Below are 18,634 nucleotides of genomic sequence, written 5' to 3'. Positions count from 1 at the left end.
TATGGAAAGGAAGATTTAAATGTCTTATTTACCTGAACAGCATCATAATACATTTTCTTGCCATCTTCATCTGTCTTGTCTGACATCAGCCATGCCTTGAGCAGATATTCATAAAAGCTATCCCCAAGCCCTCCAATGGAGACATGATCTGAACAGGGAAGAAAGAGATTGAACAGCAATTTCATCTTAAGCCAGGACAATAAAATACAGTCATAGTTTGAAACAATGTATTTAATGATCTATTTCTACAACATCTTTAATAAACATAAGCCTGGAACCTCAGGAAAACTTTACTGCTATATACAGAGAATTATTTCTTTTATTGCTATATTTTTAATCTAGCTAAAACACCATAGTTATTTAATATCCACAATGTGCTGCAGGAGATCATGGCAAAGAAAAAACAATTTATATGTGTCCATTCTGATTCATGTAGTCTATTCCACAAAAAATCATGTCAAACTAAGGGGTTTTTTTACTCTAAAAAGATAAAAAAGTAGTAAGTGTTCTCTGATTTGATAAAGGCTTTCCCTTAATGTGCAGGCATTGCTCTTTTCGTCACTAACTTTCCATTTAAGTCACTTCATAAAAAAGGCTTTTAGCTCCTTACTGCAGAGTTGAATTTCAGGTTATCTAGTGTTATTTCAAAATGTTGAGCCATATGTTTAAAAATAATATTACATTTTTGAACATCTGACTGCTTTCAGAACTCAGCAGTGGTTTAGAAGGAAAAGAAAGGATTTCACCATATCTACAGAGGATTGCTGTGACACTGCTTTATTCTGCCCTGTGCTTACTATGTGGAACAATCTGGTACTACAGATGCTGTGATTATCCAATTGCAGTTTAGGATGTGACTCTGGAAACACTAACACCACACAAGCCAGACATTCAGCATCAGTTGCACCAGTGATGGGAAATTTAGTGATGCTCTCAGCTGCCTGTACAAGATTGCACTAACTTACTGTCCAGGAACCTAAAGATTCTTGGCAGAATTTTGATGGGTTATCATGATTTCAGCATAGATCCCTAAATACATGACATACTACAACTATATATACATGTAAAATGTTTTTTCTAAGCTCCATTAAGTTGAGAAGAGTAGCTAGAGGTTTGCTTTTGAAACTTGTTGCTGCCTGGTAAAATTAAGTGATTTGACATTTATCAAGTCTTCAGTGAAAAATTTCAAAGTGCTTTACCAGGACAACTCATCTATAACTTTCAATTTTACAGCAAAGGAGGGATCTGCTAATTCCACTCAAGAAATACAGGATGGAGATGTCATTACACAAATCACACAGCAAGTCCCTGAGTCATACCACAAAATTCTGGCCATGAGAAAACCAAAAAACCTGCACAGGATGATCCAGACTCATAAAGTGAGATGCAGGAGGGTTAGTGGTACGGAGCTCACACTTCCTGACACCTAACTCTGATCTTAGTTATGCCCCTGTTGGTAGAACTCAAAGGAACACAGAGAATTTATTTTTATACCCCTTTGTATTTATCTCCATGGAAAGCCTCCTTTCACCTTCCACACAGGTTGCAAAGACATGCAAATGTAGAAGATAGATATTGGTCTACTCAAACTACATCAACGGTGTCCTTTTCCTCCACTAGCCTGTGACATGCAAAAAAAAATTTTAGTTTTCTGAATGCATCCTGTTTCTTTGCCTACCAAATATATTATACCATCAAATCTGAGTTTGAAAAAGGTTTTTTTTCCTTCTCCACCCTCTTTTGAACGAGATATATTGAAATTCTGGGAAGACTATGCCATTTTTTAAATTAAATGTTCATGATCCAAAAGGAGAAGAGGTTTCTTAAAACAATGGGAACATTTCCTGTGATCAAAGGCTGATCTTTGAACAGCAGCATTTAAATGACCTTTACGGTTTCCTAAATAAATTACCATAGAAACCTCTGACATTTGCAAACTAAATAGCACAAGCAGAGTTTCATCAATAATAAGCCCTGTTATTATATACATTATTGCAGTAGACAAATCCAATTGACGCATGCTGCAGCAAATCACTGTCAGTTTACTGTCAAAATAACAAGGGCTAAATGAATTTACAGGAACAATGGCAGAGATCCATCAGTGGCCTTCACAGCTACAGCACTGCTGGAGAAGAAACATTCAGAAATCATGCCTCCCTCTCCACTTTATGTTTAAAAGAAAATATTTCTGTCTTGTACCAATTAAGGGTTTTGGTTGTTTGGTTTTTCCCTTCTGTTGTAATAGCTGAAAACAGCCTAGAAAAGCAATCAAAAATAATATATTTTTCAAGTCTCACATTCTGATCTTCTCTGTGGGGAAAAAATTAGTTAATCAGTGTTGGTGAATGGAGGCGACTGATATGAAAGAGATGTAACAAGATGGAACTTGTCTTTGCTGCTTCAGCATGCCAGGGATAGACCCACACCAACATCTGCACCCACCCTTCACAGGCAGGGAAGCTGTTTATTTGTCAGCACTGCCTGCTATTGGAAAACAAAGCTCATGTACGCTAAAAGTTTTTCTGTGCACACCAACAGAAGCTGGCATTTCGTGTGTATGAGGCATGCTTAAGATGCAATTATATTAAAAATATGGAAATAACAAAGGCCGTAAGGCACAATAAGTCTTTTGACTGCTTTGAAATATATACGACAGAGCCACTAACTGCCTCAGCCACTAGAAAGATCTGCTCTCATGAAGCATCAAAAAGCTGTTTCTGTGGGTAACAGAAGCCAAGAAAGCAGTTAACTGCATCTGTCTCACAGGTGCTGAGGTTGTCTCTAATTAAATCCAGTACCTACAGCTGTAGGTACAACACTTCCACAGGAGGTTTTTATGTCTTGCAAAGCTGTGCTGAACCAACATGTGAACCAACTGGGCACATGTCTCAGATCTGTAAAAAGGATGCAACCACAGTTGATGCTCATGCATGCTGAGCTGCCGCAGGCCTTGTGGCACAGTGACCTGCAGGAAGCCTCATAGCATAGCAGAATAAGAAATGACAGGTGTACTTCTAATTCATAAAGGGAAATGGCATTTGCCTAGATAGGAAGATACAACTGAGCAGCACTACCTTTCTGGACACCATTTTAACTCAGAGTGACACAAAGCTTCCAAAAATAGATTTAAATCAATAGAATCACAGAAATCACAGAATGGGTAAGGTTGGAAGGGACCACAATGGATCATCTGGTCCGACCTCTCTGTGCCAGCAGGGTTATCCTAGAACACATAGGACAGGATTGTGTCCAGATAGTTCTTGAGTATCTCCAGTGAAAGACACTCCACAACCTCTCCCGGACAGAGGCAATTTGTTCCAAGCCTCTGTCACCTGCACAGAAAAGTTCCTCCTAACATTCAGGTAGAATTTTCTCTGCATCAGTTTCTTCCCATTGACTCTTGTCCACCTGGAGAAAAGCCTGGTCCATCCTCTGACATCTCTCTTCAGATACTTAGGAGACATTGATAATGTTCCCTCTCAGTTGTCTCTTCTCAATGCTGAACTAGCCCAGCTCTCTCAGCCTTTCCTCAAAGGAGAAATGCTCCAGTTCCCAATTATCTTTGTCACCCTCTGATAGACCTGCTCCATGTCTTTTGTACTGAGGTGCCAGAACCCCATGCCTGGACACAACACTTCAGTTGTGACCTCAACAGGGCTTAGTAAAGAGGCAGGATCACCTCATTTGACCTGCTGGGAATGCTCTTCCTAATGCAGCCTGGGATGCCATTGGCCTTCTTGGCCAAAAGGGCACAGCTGATTCATGGCCACCTTGTAGTCCACTGGGATCGCCAGGTCCTTCTCTGCAGAGCTGCTTTCAGCAGGCTGGCTTCCTGCATGTACAGGTGTCTGAGGTTATTATTCCTCAGGTATAGAATCCTGCATTTGTCTTTGTTGAGTTTCAGAAAGTGTCTCTCTGCCCATCTCTCCAGCCTGTTGAGGTCCTGCTGAAGGGCTGCACAGCACCCTGGAATATCGCCTGTTCCAGGTTTTTGTCTTCAGAGAACTTGCTGAGGAGGCATCTCCCCTTATCCAAGTAATTGATGGATAAATTAAACAATACTGGGCCCAGTATAGACCCTTGGGGGCACCACCAGTGACAGGCTTCCAACCAGACCCTGTGCCACTGATTACGACCCTCTGGAATCTGCTGTTCAGCCAGTTCTCAATCCACCTCACTGTCCATTCATCCAGAGACACTTCCTGAGTTTGCCCATGAGAATGTTGTATCAGAAGCCTTGCTAAAGTCAAGGTATACAATATCCACTGCTCTCCCCTTCTCCATCCAGGTAGCTGCCACATCACAGAAGGCAATTGGGTTGGTCAAGCAGGATTTACCTTTAGTGAACAAATGCTGACTACTCTTGATCAACTTGTCATCCATATGGATAGAGATGGCCTCTAGAATGAGTTTCCAGGGATTGAGGTGAGGCTGATGGCTCAGTAGTTCCTGGGTCATTCTCCTTTGCCCTTTTTGAAGACTGGGGTGACTTTTTTTTTTTCCAATCATCAGGGACCTCTCCTGAACTCCATGGCCTTTCAAAGACAATTGTGAGCAGCCTCACTATGGTACCTGTGAGCTCTCTTAACATTCACAGTTGCATCCCATCAAGTCCCATGGACTTGTGGATATAAAGTTTGCCTAGATGTTCTCTAACTCAATTCTTTTTGACCAAGGGAAATTCTTCCTTCCAACATTCCCTTGCTCTGGGTGGCCCCTCCAACCTGACAGGCCTTTGTGCACATTTGCATTTCTCTGGTCTTCAGATTCCAGGGCCTCAAAACTATTGTATGATAACACCTCATACACCATGAGACGATGAGGTGTATTGGGAGGGAATTCTCCTGCCAGCCTGAGTAGAAACCCGTTTCTGCTCCCCTCTGTCTTTAGGGTCCCCTACTTCTGCCTGGTGGAGAGTGGGTAGGGGGTCTATCGCTTCTCATGAAGTGGATGGTGGGTGCATTTGTTTGAGGCATTGTAGAGAGTAGACACTTGTCTATGCCTTTGTGAAACTTATCTATTCAGACTGTGGCCAGTCCCATAAGGAGTCCAGAACCTCGCTTCCCCCTTAACTACATCCTAAAAACCCACTTATATTAACAAACCTCTCCAGTCCTTTCCTTCTGTTGCATTCATTGCCCAACCAGCTCACACAGTGATAATCTATGGGACCAGCTAATCTGCCCATATCTTTTCAGACCATGACAGCATATCTTGCTTGTTTTCATTCAATAATGTAAGGAAGAAAAAGTAGAAAGACACTGAGTTTCTTAAATAGGATGGTGGTAGACTGAACCCAAGCAAGAAAAGTGGAAAAAGCAGTAAGGTCTCTAGAATCATGATCCTGCACACTCTGCAGACTTTGACATGTTGTGGAGATCAGAGAAAGCAATGAACAACAAGAAAAGGCTCAGTCATTAGGAAGGGGCTAAGAAATTCAAGTAATTAAAGTATTCTACAGTCTTTTCCTTCTAATTTTGGTCTCTTCAGTAATGGTTCCAAGGGGATTAATGCCATGACACATTCCTGTTTAGTTTGCTTCCTCAGTTGGTGGCATTACATTTCAACAGAAATCACAGCTGGTATTAACTGGAAAGGCTTGTCTTATTACTTTTTTTCCCTTCAGTGGAGCCACACAACTCCGAAAATGTGGAATTTGATTCAGACAAGCTGATAATGTTTCCTTATACAGCTACTTCAGAAAGCACTTTAGATTTTTGAATAAGAGACTTCTGTAGTCCTCAAATTCCTTTAAAAAGTCATACATATTCATACGCTTCCCTGCTTCCATAAGTCATACTGAAAGCTCAGGAAAAGCAAATTAAAATACAGCAAATATGATTATTATTTTTATATTTGTAGTATTTTTTACATTTTATAGAACCTCAGATATAAAAGGGAGTTTCTATATGTTATAAAAGTTATTTTTATATAGAAAACATGTAACAGTGACTGAAAGAAGTTAACAACTGCAAAGAGAATGCTGATAGACAGGTCATAGTACCAAAGACTTCAGCTACTTACGCTGGCCCCATTGGCCACTGCTGGGATTCAGGTAGTTGGGGTAAAGGCCCTCTGGTTTATCCAGTCGACTCAGAACTTTTCGGATATTCATTACCTAGTGGAAGGTACAAAACACTGACCACTTATAATTTTCCCCACAAAATACAGGAGTGTAAACATGCCTAAAAATAACCCCCCTGATCTTATTCAACACACACACCTCAACACCTCTGTGCAATCATATCACTATTGAAAAAGCTGATATCATCATACAAACAAGTTCCTGAAAACCTCTGGAGTTTCTGTGTCAACTGTCAGCAATGAAACAACACAACAGGAGCAAGCTCCAAAGTTCAGGACTTGCCATGCAGAGTATTCCCCTTCTCCACGGGATACTGAAATTCACTGAGGCTATTTGCCTTAACTAAGCTCAGTTACATCAGCATTTATTTTCCTTGTATAACTAAATCAGAAATGCTATTAAATATTAAGCTTATCACCTAGTTCAGATGTGGAAGTACACTGTAAAGGAGAGCATGGCTGGAACTGACTGAGCTTTATACAGCCAGCTTGCCCAGCAGCAGGGACCCAGGCAGCCCTGAGCGCTCTGCTGGCACTGCTAAGGAGCTCACTACAAATGAGATGCCCGGGGAAACAATTACAGTCCAGATGCTCAGCAGCTGGAGCCATCCAGCAGCGCAATCCACTGCAGAGCACATGAAATGAGTTATACTGAATTTTAGGACTCATAGAAAAAACAAATATAGCAGCCTGGAAGGATGAAGATCCTGAGCACCGCAGAAATAGTAACAAAAAAGGTACTGACAGCTTCATTATAAACCCCTGAGTGCCTAGAGACCCAGTGAAGTAGCTACTGAAAAAGAAGATAAATTAAGTTATACCAAGCTGCAGAAGGATTTCTGTTGTAGTACACAAACTGCCTCCTTCATCTCAACACTACTCATTGCCCAAATACAGGCTGCAATGAGTCCTAGACCTCAATTAATGAGTTGTTCTAAGAATATGTCCATGCAAAGCTTATTCCAGTGTTTCTTCCTCTTTATCAAGTGTACCAGCCCTGGAATGGTTTGCCTCCAAGGGCTTTGGAATTGCAATCTCTAAAGGGTTTTAAGAACAGCTTACATAAACAGATTTCCAGCATCTTGCAGCTAGAGCGTGATGTGTAGGAGAACCATGGGCTAGGATTTTTAAGATACACACTTTTATTGTCTCTTAGTGGAACAGATGTTATGCATTAAATTACCATAAATGTCCCAAGATAATTAACTTATGTTGTCAATTTGTTTCTGGCTATTCCTCAGTGCTGCCACTCCCTACCCATCTACTCCCCCTCCCCAGTTCAAATTTAAGAGAAACTGTCCTTAAATTTACCCCTAAATACATGAAAATTGCTAGGAGTTTGCTTCCCAAAATTTAATGCTGACAATGGTACTGCAGCAAAGCCACTCAGTCCTTACCCAATAATAATTTTAGATTTGACTATTGCTTTTAGACCTACTGCTAAACATTTGGAGTCTCATCAGTAATTAGATCATTAAGTCGATAATATCAGCTTTAGGTAACATGGGGTGGCTGCAGTAAGAATACAAAACCAAAACAAGTGTACATTTTAATTAAGAAATAAAAAGAAGATAAATTATACAGAACTATTATAAAGAACAGGATTTGCTGGCTATTAGTACACCAAAAAACAAAGTAAAATTGTTCAGGTGGGAATTGAGGGAAGGAGGAGTTCTTTCCATGTACATAAAAAGTATCCAGAAGACAATGTTATCAAATTTTGGAAGAATTAGTATGCACAATCACTGTTTTGTCTAAAGATGTGATTTTTTTTTCCTTCCCCAAAGAGAGTTCAAAGTATATTTCTTTTAGGTCAGTGCAATAGAAGGGCTTTCTGACCTCACTGACAGCAGTGATATTATGCAGCATTTTGAAGAGTAAACTTATTGAAATCACCATGGTGCTTTGCTTTCTCTAGACATCAGTTATTATCCTGAATATAATGTCAAGTTTTGTTTACACCCCATTAGGTAAAGAACTGAAGAAAGCTGTACAGTCTGATTGCTTAATGTGATACTAATTTAGAAGATAAACAGAAATTAAATGTTTTATGGGGCCATATACAAGAACATAAATCAGAATAATTTTAGAAAAGACTTTTGACTTCTTAATACAAAAATATGCCAAGGTGATTAGGGAAAATGTGACAAACACTCACAACTGAGGAAAATCCAAATCTCTCCCCATTCATATTAGTCTCTGAATATATCATTTATCTTTTACAACATGATTTTGATGGACTAGTCTAACCTTTTCAGCAAAGACAGGGTTTCCAGACAGGTGGCTCAAATGTACAAACTCCAGATGCAAAGTTCCAAATTCTGCCAAAATGCTGCTTCCACCAGAGGCCCATGGCCAATTTCGACCGATTCCACTAAGATGGAGGGAAGAGAAAGACAGAAAATAATCATGAGCATCTATAAGGGAAAACTAATAAAATGTAATAGGCAGTAGCTATACCAGTATCATGAGAAGATAATTTAAAATGTACTTAATATGTATGTAACGAGCCATACTTCAGCAGCCTTCCATGATTTCACCACAGGACCTTGAATTACTTCAGTCCAGCTCTGCTAAAGCTGTACAGTTGCAACAACCCAATCTTTTAGCTCACAAATGGATCCATTACACTAATCACTGTAACCATGTTTCATTGCAGAATATCATGTTTAAAGATAAAAACCCGCTGATTATAAGAAAGCATTCTCATACTTTAATTTACTCTAATTTCTACAATGCAATTGTTTATCACCTTAAATTATTGCATATATACAGAACAGGCTTTAAGTTAAAAGTATCACATGCAGCATATCCTTCTTAATACATGAGACTTTAATAGGCTAGGATAAGTGTGTATTGTCTGTCTGGGCACTCCTACCAGGATGGGTAACTTCAGTTTTAATTACGACCTAAAGATACTTCACAGCAAAATTAATCTTAGGATTTGTGTTGAGAATAGAGAAAAGAACATTTATTGCTAAATCCCCACTAGAAACTAATGCTGGTTGAGACTTGGGACAGCAAGTCTATTAAACTTTCATTACAAAAGGTGGGGGTTTTTTCTCCCCTTGAAATTTCCAGCAGCAATATTCAGAAAAAAACCCCTGAAATTAAAGAAAAGCTAGCCAATATTCCATCTAGGTGAATAACGACATATTAGATTGGCATTATTAGAATGAATGGTACCTATAAATACACTTATTAGGTGCTGGAATGTCTTCCACATTTCCAAGTTGTAAACAGCATTAAGCACAAACACATCTGTATGTAAATAAAATTTTAATTCTACTTTTACACATATGCAGCCACTATGGTCACTGATTAGCAGTTGCACAACCATGAAAATATGGTATTCTTCCTGAGTTAAAATGTGACTCAAAAAACTCCAAACCAAGCAAAAAACCCAGTAAGTCATGATGGAAGTTCTCAGATACATTAAAATCTCTTCTTCAAAAGATCAGCTATAACTGAAGTTTAACCAATACATGGAAATTAAGACTCATTGAGTCAATCTCCCTGCTAGCTATCTTAACATGGTATTTTGAGACTTCTGCCAGACACACAAAATAAAACTAAGCCATTAAACTTTAAAAGCAAAGAAAAGGCACAGAGAGCACAAAGGAAAGATCTGATAGGGCTCCCCTGGTTGACCACAAAGGTGCAAGAGTCTGGGACACATGTAAGTCCTCTGATGTAAACAATTGCCCAAAAAGTGTTTCTAATCTTCATAGCTGCAGACCAAAATCAATGACACAATGAAATCAGGGTACTGCAAAGATGCACACAATCCCAATTTGATATGGTATTTGTGTTACTGAAACAGAGCACAAGTTTTAAGTATTTTAATATCTCATTTTAAGATCTTACATAGATTACAGTACTTTTTACACAGTGAAGAGAAACCCACATCTGGTTTAAAAACAGTCTGCACTTCAGTTTACTGTGCTTTGGAATTTTTTTGAACAGTAACATAAAAGCATAAGATATTACAGAAAATAAGATCAAGGTGGGCACTGCAGATAACATGTCTGGAAACCTCTTCTCTGCAGTCTGAAGAACACATAGACTGGTTATTCACCCAAGAACAGACCCTCATGGTACATGCTATCTCAAGTTCTAACTGCTGACTCATAAAAATATTTCAAATCACCCAGATTAAAAGAGCTGACAAAGTTCACAGGAAGAAAAAAAAAACACCAAAAACCCCTCAGAATTTTGAAAAGTGACCATGTTGTGGTGCAAATGGAAAAAGCACACGTGCTTTTTTCTATCAAGTTTCTCAATCAATCTCAAAGTGAAAACATCGAGCTGTTCCTGCAGCAAGGCATCAACCAAAATTGACAGAAAACGTAATAGAGTTCCTACTTGCATTCTACCCCAGTGTCTGCTGATATCAATACAACCTGCCAGAACACTTTGATGTAGTGTGTTTTGTTAACAAGAAACATTTCCAAACACAGCTTCAAAAGCTGTGTTTTCTGCATCCAGCAATGTGTTTTGCCATGAGTGGAAGATTCTTATTATTTAAGATGGTTTGAAAATTATGAACTTGCATTCTTTACTCTTAAGACAAAAAGTAAATGGAAATAAACACCTATGTTACATCTCATGTACTATTTAATATAGCTTTCACTTTTTTCAGTTGAGTCAGGTGGTTAGGAAAGAAAAAGGCATCAACATATTTCTGGTAAATCTGCAAAATAACAAAGCTATGTGTTGGTTTAGTCTCAGATGCAAGCTCTGTCACTGAAAAGCTCATTTCAATAAGTGGTAGAACCCAAAATTTACACTTCAGTCCCTCAACCATTTTTCATGCAACCTTCAGCTATGGATGTCTGGTATTTTCTCATATCATAGAATGGTCTAGAGATTGAAAGGGACAGTAAAAATCATCTGGATCCAACCCCACTGCCATGGGCAGGGGCACCTTTCACAGGTTGTTCAAAGCCCTGTCCCACTGGCCCTGAACACTTCATGCCATAACTTCTCTGGGCAGCCAATTCCAGTGTCTCCCAACCATCACATAAAATAATTTCTTCCTGGTATCTAACCTAAACCTAATCTCTTTCAGTTTAAAGCCATTTCCCTCTGTCCTGTCACTACCTGCCCTTGTCAAAAATCCATCTCATCTCTCTTGCAGACCCCTTTAGCTACTGGAAGGCTGCTTTGAGATCTCCAAACACTTCTCCAGATTGAACAGCCAAATTCTCTCTGTCTTCACAGTAGGGGTGCTCCAGCTCTCTGATCATCTTCATAGGATATATTTCATTTTTAGGAGCAATGGAACAGGTAAGCTTTCTATATTCCCTCACGCTAACTGGAACAGCCCCAGTACAGCTTCTGATTCCATTTAACTCCATCCTTATTTTAAGATGATAGTCCAGTGTGCATTATGCAGACAGTCAGCTCCTGAAGAGAGAGACCAGGAATTACTCAACAAAGCTTTCAGCATAGAGAATGTGAGAGATTTCACATTCTGATAATTTTTCATTGGGAAAGTAGACTTTGACTTTTGTTTAACAGTATCTTGGCTTAAAAAAAAAAAAAAAAAATGAAGAGGGTGCTCTTTTTTCAGCCTTGCCTTCCCCACCCTCCAAATCCTAAATATTGTATACTTTTAAATAAAACAGAACTTTAAAAAAAGAGAACCTGAACAGAACAAAATAAATGGAAAAAGACATCTGTGTCAAGGATTATAAACAATGAGTACATTTATAAATTACTTGAGGTGCCCTAGAAAATAATATGCAATAAATAAATCTAACAGCTCAGCAAATCTTAATAACTAGGCATAGTAAAATACTGATTTCTGCCCATGCATGATATAATATAACCAGTGCTCCCAACTTAGATATTTTTCAAACTCTTCACCATTACCATTATCAGGGTGAACAAAAGCTGCTGCAAAGTTTAAAAAGGTGATGTGTCTCAGCCATAAAGTCAATGCTGAGTATCTCATAACTCTTCAGTTATGAAGTTATGCACTGGCTTCCTGAAGTCTTGAGGTGCAAACCTGAGTTTCTGGTGAAAGGTTTTATTTCTACTCCCAAGTTTTAGCAACATAATGTTCCAAGTTACTACAGTTTGGGTTTTTTTGTCTGAGGGTGCCCATTACTCAAGTCAAGAAACAAGAGCAGCAATCTGAACCCAAAGAATGACCAGGGCATTTGGGGGATTCTCAAAACATGGTTTATGACTCTGTGGCAAACTTATGTGCAGATCACTCCTCCCAGTCAAAGCAAAACCTGCAAAGCACTAAAAACTTCATATTTTCACTCAGTTTAATAGTTTAATGTAACAAATGTCTTGTAAGCTGACAAATCCAGTTTCAGAAAGAGATGGAGGACAGCAAAGGAGGCCAGGTATGATACTTTTTGTATTAGTTGCATTCCTTTGTCTTGCTTTCTTTTTGTAATTTACCTTGCACCTGAATTTTTCAATTTTTCTTATGTTGATACTCATTACAACCTGCACTAAGTGTCAGTCATGTACTGACATCAGAGTTAGAAACCAAACTTCTATTATACACTTCTGGAGGGAAAGAGGGAAGGAGACACACTACTCAAACTACTTTGAAGATCCAGATGAGTACTAAAATAATTTCAGTTTCTAGGGTACTATGTTAACCTCAAATCACTGTGTCTACAATTGTATATTTTACACTGCATAAAACACACAAAAATTATTTAACATATTCATAGAACTTTAGGAGTTATTATAACTTTTATTATGTAAGTAAGACAAACCTGACGTGAGGATCCATATCAGAAAAGCATAATATTTTGGTTTATAATATTTCTCTCTGATTTTATAAATTTTGTTTCTAAACACTGAGTGCCACAGAATCTGAAAACCAGTGTTTGTAATTCTACTGTCATTCATTCTTGGGAAACATGAGCCTGATTGACTTGGGCTGCTGGTAACTCAATTCAGTATTTTTCCAGCAGATCGTTGTTGGTCCCTCTGTAGATAAAACCAGAAAGTATGAGATCACTAAGTTTTCTAAAATGTACAGAGTGTACCAAGAGAGGGAAGCACAGAGGAAATATAAATATTCAAAGGTTGCTTTTTTAAAAATTACTGAAATTCAGAAGCACAAGCATATTTAAAAGAGTTTTTAAGAATTATACTACATCTCCAATATATATAAAGCAGCAGCTAATTTTCAACTGAAAGGAAAAGCAAATCCTTAGGGAAACTGCACAAATACTTCAAAGGGCCAAAACACTTATCAAAATTCTTGTCATCAGTGAGCAGAACTGTTTGTCTCCTCAGACAACTTGTTTATTATACCTCAACCTTTCCTGGAGGATGCCAGGACAACTGTGCAAGCTGGAGGCAGAGCAAGAAGTCAGAATTTCAATATTTAACGCAAAATGCACCAGAACAACAGGATAGTCAGTATCCTCCTGCAGACTTAGCCAGTAAAAAAGGTGAAAGGCCGGAATAAAAGAGAAACAGCAGCAACAATGTGAAGCATCCGAGTACCACTGTTGAGAAAGGTTTTGGAATTAAATACGAAAATAAGTCCCAACAGCCCCTTTGGACTTTACCAATGCTGATTTTTTTCTGTAAGAACCCACCCTGCAATTGTGGGTGACAATACAAAACACTGTGACAGAGAAATCACTGAGAAGGGCCCATTGAAATTCACCAGAGCTGGAGCATGCAGGTGGTGCCTGGTACTTCCAACAGTGAGGGACCAAGGAAGATCTGTCTGGAAAATACAGCTTGTGACTGGAGCTGGTTAGGCTTAATCCTGCTTTTAAGAGGATTTCTGCAGGAGCAGAGTGCTGCCTGGCCCAGTCCTCAGAACCTGGCTCATGTCCCTCCACACCACCAGCTGTCACTCAGACACCCAGGAGACAGAGGGACCTTTCCAAATGGAGGTTGACAATCAGCCAGAGAGTGTTGCAATGGACACACAAACTTCCCTGCAGCTTTCCCCTCTCAGCACCCCAGGATGTGCTTCATGTTTCTCCTTGAGCCTCAACCCCTAAGCAAACATACCTTGAAAAAGAAGTAATGCAGAATTACCGGGATATTTTTGTCAAAGAAAACCACAGGAAAACCATCCCTCACTTTTTTCCCCAAAGGAAGCCTGTGGTCCTCAGATGATTTTGAAAGCATAATATGATTGCATTTCCATGTTTTAGTCTTAAAATTATAATCACATGCCATTTGGCTGCACAGCTGAAACCCCACACTGTAATTCAGCAGACACACTACATGCCAGCTACAGATCTGACCACAAGAGAAGATGGGAAAATGTGAGAGCACTTTAACTCCAGCAAGCATATCTTTTGAAATTAATATCTTTGGGGCTCCCCTGATAATCAGTACAGGGAGATAACAGAATTAAATCACCTCACAGAGGAGATTAAACTGAAGATGGAGTCTTTCCTGTTACAGAGCGAACCCATGGAGACCAGTTTCCTACAGTTACCCCTTGCCAGGTGCCCAAATCTCAAAATTTCAATTAGCTTCACAGGTACCAGATGGGTTTTTGAACTCTCTGCAGGCCAATACACATAACAAAAGGGAGGACTGGAGATAAACACTCTGTAATGTCATATTTTAAAATGTTTAATTACATAAAAAGTTTTTTCCTACTTCACAATTTATTTTAAACATTTTTTTTTAGGAACTAGATGATTTTTAAGGTCTGTTCCAATCCAAACCATTCTATGATTTTACATTTCAATTCAGTTAGAACAATCTCCAAGGGCACAGTTCTATTTTGGCAGAATTGCTCATTATTACTATGTCTTCCTTTTATAAAAAGTCAGTATAAATACACAGTGTCTAGTCACAGCATTTCTAATCAAGTGTTCATATATTGTAAAAGCCTTCAGTCTATACACTATCAAAGTCTTTTTTCATAATATTCATAATATTTTAATTTAATTAAATCAACTAGCCTCCTTAGAAAAATGAAGAGAGGTCAGTAAAACATCAGGTTTTTCATTTACATACTCAGTATCTATTTGTGATTTTAAACAAAATATATTAAAAAAGATGAAGTTGCTATAGAGCCACAGATGGCACAAAATACATCAAAATGCTAAACAAAACTTATTTATTTTCAGGAATTCCTAGGCAAATGATTGAACTCAAACCCCCAACAATTAATATGTTCTAAATACACACACACTCTCAACATAAAAATTAGGCAAATACTGGGGAAAAAATATTTTATGGATACTACAGTGGCATCCTCTGTGACAGTACTCTAGGACAACCCTGCCTGAGCAGGAAGGTTGGACCAGATAATCCACTGTGGCCCCTTCTAACCTGACCCATTCTGTGATAGCGTGATCCCCGAGGAAAGGGAGACAAATGGCACCCAAAAGGATGATTTCCAGAGGCCATTTTCATGGAGTATCTGTTTCACGCATTATTTAGGATTGCCACATCTGAAAATACTTTCATAAGAATAATTTTTTGGATTGCCCTGCATGGAACCACTTGTCAATGTATCACAAAAAAAAAAAAAAAGAGCAGCTTCTTCTCTTCCCAGAAACCAGTGCTGATCATTAGACACACATTTCTTTCCTAACAACTTGCTGAGAGGCTAAATCAAATACCACAGAACACACTGGGGGAGTTAAAGGATGATCTGCTGTTAATACTTCTTAGAAGAGGTTCCCTTCAAACTCCTGTGCTACATCTTTCTCCTTTTAGTACTGCAGCTAACTAAGAATGCTAATAAACTATGCTGTATGATTTGAGTTTGAATTAGAGATTCATATTTTAAAGGAGAATTAAAAACAAACCTGACTATGAAGCACTTGCTTAAAGTTTCAATCGTTCTATTTGATAAATTAAATGCTAAAAAGATTTTTTTTCATTTACTTTTTTCTCCTCCACTCCCAAAAGTACAATATATTGGATCTTGGTTTAAGGCCTGTCATCATAAGTACTGAAACTGATGATTTATTTATTAACATTTCAAAGATATTTAATGTATTTTTGTTTTCCTGCTAACTGGCAAATCATCCTTACCCTTGTTTGAGAGTAGAAAGAAAGGTACAGAAATCTCATGTTTGCACACAACACTGGCACTCACTCAACTTTTCCACCCAAATTTTGTGGAGGGAGCTGTCAAGGCAGGGTCAGACTGGGGAACCTGAGACAGGACTATCACAGTAACTGTATTTCTAGCCCCAGCAGCAAGTGTGAATATCTTCCTATCGAACTTGCAGTAAATGACACTTAGCTTTCACAGGCTTAAGTGGTCCCAGAATCACCCAAGGCATCCAGACTCCTGCTGGAGCTCTGACTTTTCCACAGTATCCCTTCTCTGAGACAAGAAAATGATTATAATCTGGTCAAGCACCTCTCATTCACTGTCTCGACAGCTGGAGACAGCTGAAAAAGAAACTGAAAATCAGCTAGCTAGCCTACAGGGTAGTTTCTGACGTCTGTTTTATTCCTCTTTGTGAGGAGGATCATGTAGGCAAATTCTAACAGCTGGTTAGCCTTTCAGCTGTGACAATAAATGTGTTAACTACTGCTCTTGCCTAACCACTGCCCAGCTGGCAGCTTCCTGCTCAGTCCAGCTGCCCTCTCTGAAGACTGGCTGATATCAGCTCTTACCTGGAGAGATGGTCTTTAGGGATACTGACTTAGCAGGAGGAGGCAGACTGTGAATTCTACTGTGAAGACTACCATCAGCAACCCCAGAAGGAAGACTAACACAAGTGGTTACTCAATTTTATGGGATGACAGGGAATAAAAAAAATTCTACATATGTCCTCAATGTCAGACAAAACATGAATGCTTTTTACTGCAACAAGTGATATAATGAAGAGGTATAGCCTCAAGAGCTATTAGTTTGAGAACATTAATTTTGTCTATTTGCCTATTCGTATACAGTGTCAGCATTAATATATGCTGATCTCCTGGCCATTTCAGCGATGCCAGTGCAGGAGATGCATCCATTTGTATTGGAGACACATGGACATCATCATCTGTCTGGAAATGAGAGCAGAAAAATCAGATTGCTGTGGCTAACTGTTCATCATTTGAGAAACTACCAGCACAGCTCCCAGAAGATGCTAATATAAACAGATTTTAAAACAAGATCCCTGCTTCTCTCCATGAAGTTCATCAGGTCCTTCAAAGGCAATGTTTGTAGTTACATTTTCCAAGAAGAAAAGCTACCCTCCTCCCAGCATTTTTGCCTTTTACCTTTGTAAGAAAACATACCCAGAGACCTGTAAAGCTGCCCTAGAATGGTCACTGGGTCTTTACTGTACTTTCAGGCAAAAGGGTAAAATGTTCAAATGTTATCCTGTGGACTAATCTTCACCAAGGTGACCACCCAGTAGGCAATTTCTCTTGAAACTGGATGGAACAGCAACAGAGACTGAAGAGCACTATAAATGTAAAAGCAGAAAGTGAGCAGGAGGTACATGAAGTACTAAATTTCCAGTACCAACCTGTGCTATGGCCTCTGCCAGAGCAATTCCCCACTTCCCTGACGGATCAGTCAGCAGTGGCGGACACAGGGAAGGCAAGAGAGTTCTGTCTGCTCCATGACAGCCCATTAAATATTCTCTGTGCTGAAAGGTATGTGCTCATGATTAGGTCAGAGTAGTGCTTGCTCCTGAGCACTTACATGAGAGGACACTACAGTGAATGAAAAGAGCAGACATGGAGCAGGAGGAGCCAAGACCCAAGTGGAGACCAAAATGCCACAGAGAACCAAGATGAAGAGGAAACAATCTCATCTGCCTCTGGAGAGCAGCAGAGAATAAGCAAAGGCCAGTGAAATTGCCTTTGGGAAGACCATGCTTTACTGTATGCACTGAAGTCTGACAGCTGCTGAGAATAAAAATAAATCACCTCCTCCATGGGCTCCAAAAACGGCCAGATACCATTGTGTACTTCTTTTGTGGTCTGATACATTTTGGACATCTGGATTTAGTGATACTGTGTCTACTGACCCTTAAAATAATCAGAGTACCTTATTTTTACAAAGCAGTCCACCCAGGCTGTTGGGCTGCTGTGTTTACATCAAAATCATGTAACATTTCTCTGTGGAAAAACTGGTGAATTTCTTTAGGATTTTACAGGCAGGGTTCATACAACCCTTTCCTTACGGCTGTCTGTTCTGTGACACTTCTCACATTGCTGGTGCTCTAAAGGAGCATCAAAGCTTGTGGAACTGGCACTCTGTAGCAAACCAACAGAGCACTATGCTCACATTTACATGCCCACATGGAGAAAGAGAGAGACAATTAGTAGTCAGGCATTACATGATCTGAAATACCACTATGACACATGTCAAGTGTTTAAAGGTACTTTTCAGTGTCATCATTTAAAACTGTACTAAAACTGTACTTGTTACCATTATAATTTCTGATAAAAGTTATCTGAACACAGCACGGACCTACATGTCTCCCACAACACACTAATGAATAAACTAAACAATTCGTGCTTCCTATTACTTTATATATTAAGGTTTAATTAATCAATTCCAAAGGCTAAAAAAGCAAGAGGGAATAGAACACAACAGAGCAATGCCAGAGATAATAAGTACTAG

The 18,634-nt window shown here is 39.1% G+C and overlaps 1 protein-coding gene across 1 annotated transcript in view; it reads right to left on the bottom strand.

Annotated features, from left to right (window-relative positions):
* The window catches only part of MAN1A1 (mannosidase alpha class 1A member 1), a 141,121-nt gene that overhangs the window by 22,116 nt on the left and 100,371 nt on the right, over window positions 1-18,634 (bottom strand). The window contains exons 6-8 of the mRNA XM_083856889.1: window positions 8,335-8,458; window positions 6,025-6,118; window positions 33-148 (exon numbers count right to left, since the gene is read on the bottom strand). Of these exons, the coding sequence (XP_083713015.1) occupies window positions 33-148; window positions 6,025-6,118; window positions 8,335-8,458 (334 nt within the window). The remainder of the gene's footprint in view (window positions 1-32; window positions 149-6,024; window positions 6,119-8,334; window positions 8,459-18,634) is intronic.

The sequence above is a fragment of the Zosterops lateralis genome (assembly GCF_965231275.1).
Source record: "Zosterops lateralis genome assembly, chromosome: 3".
NCBI classification, from domain to species: Eukaryota; Metazoa; Chordata; class Aves; order Passeriformes; family Zosteropidae; genus Zosterops; species Zosterops lateralis.
This window is presented reverse-complemented; position numbering and strand designations above follow the sequence as displayed.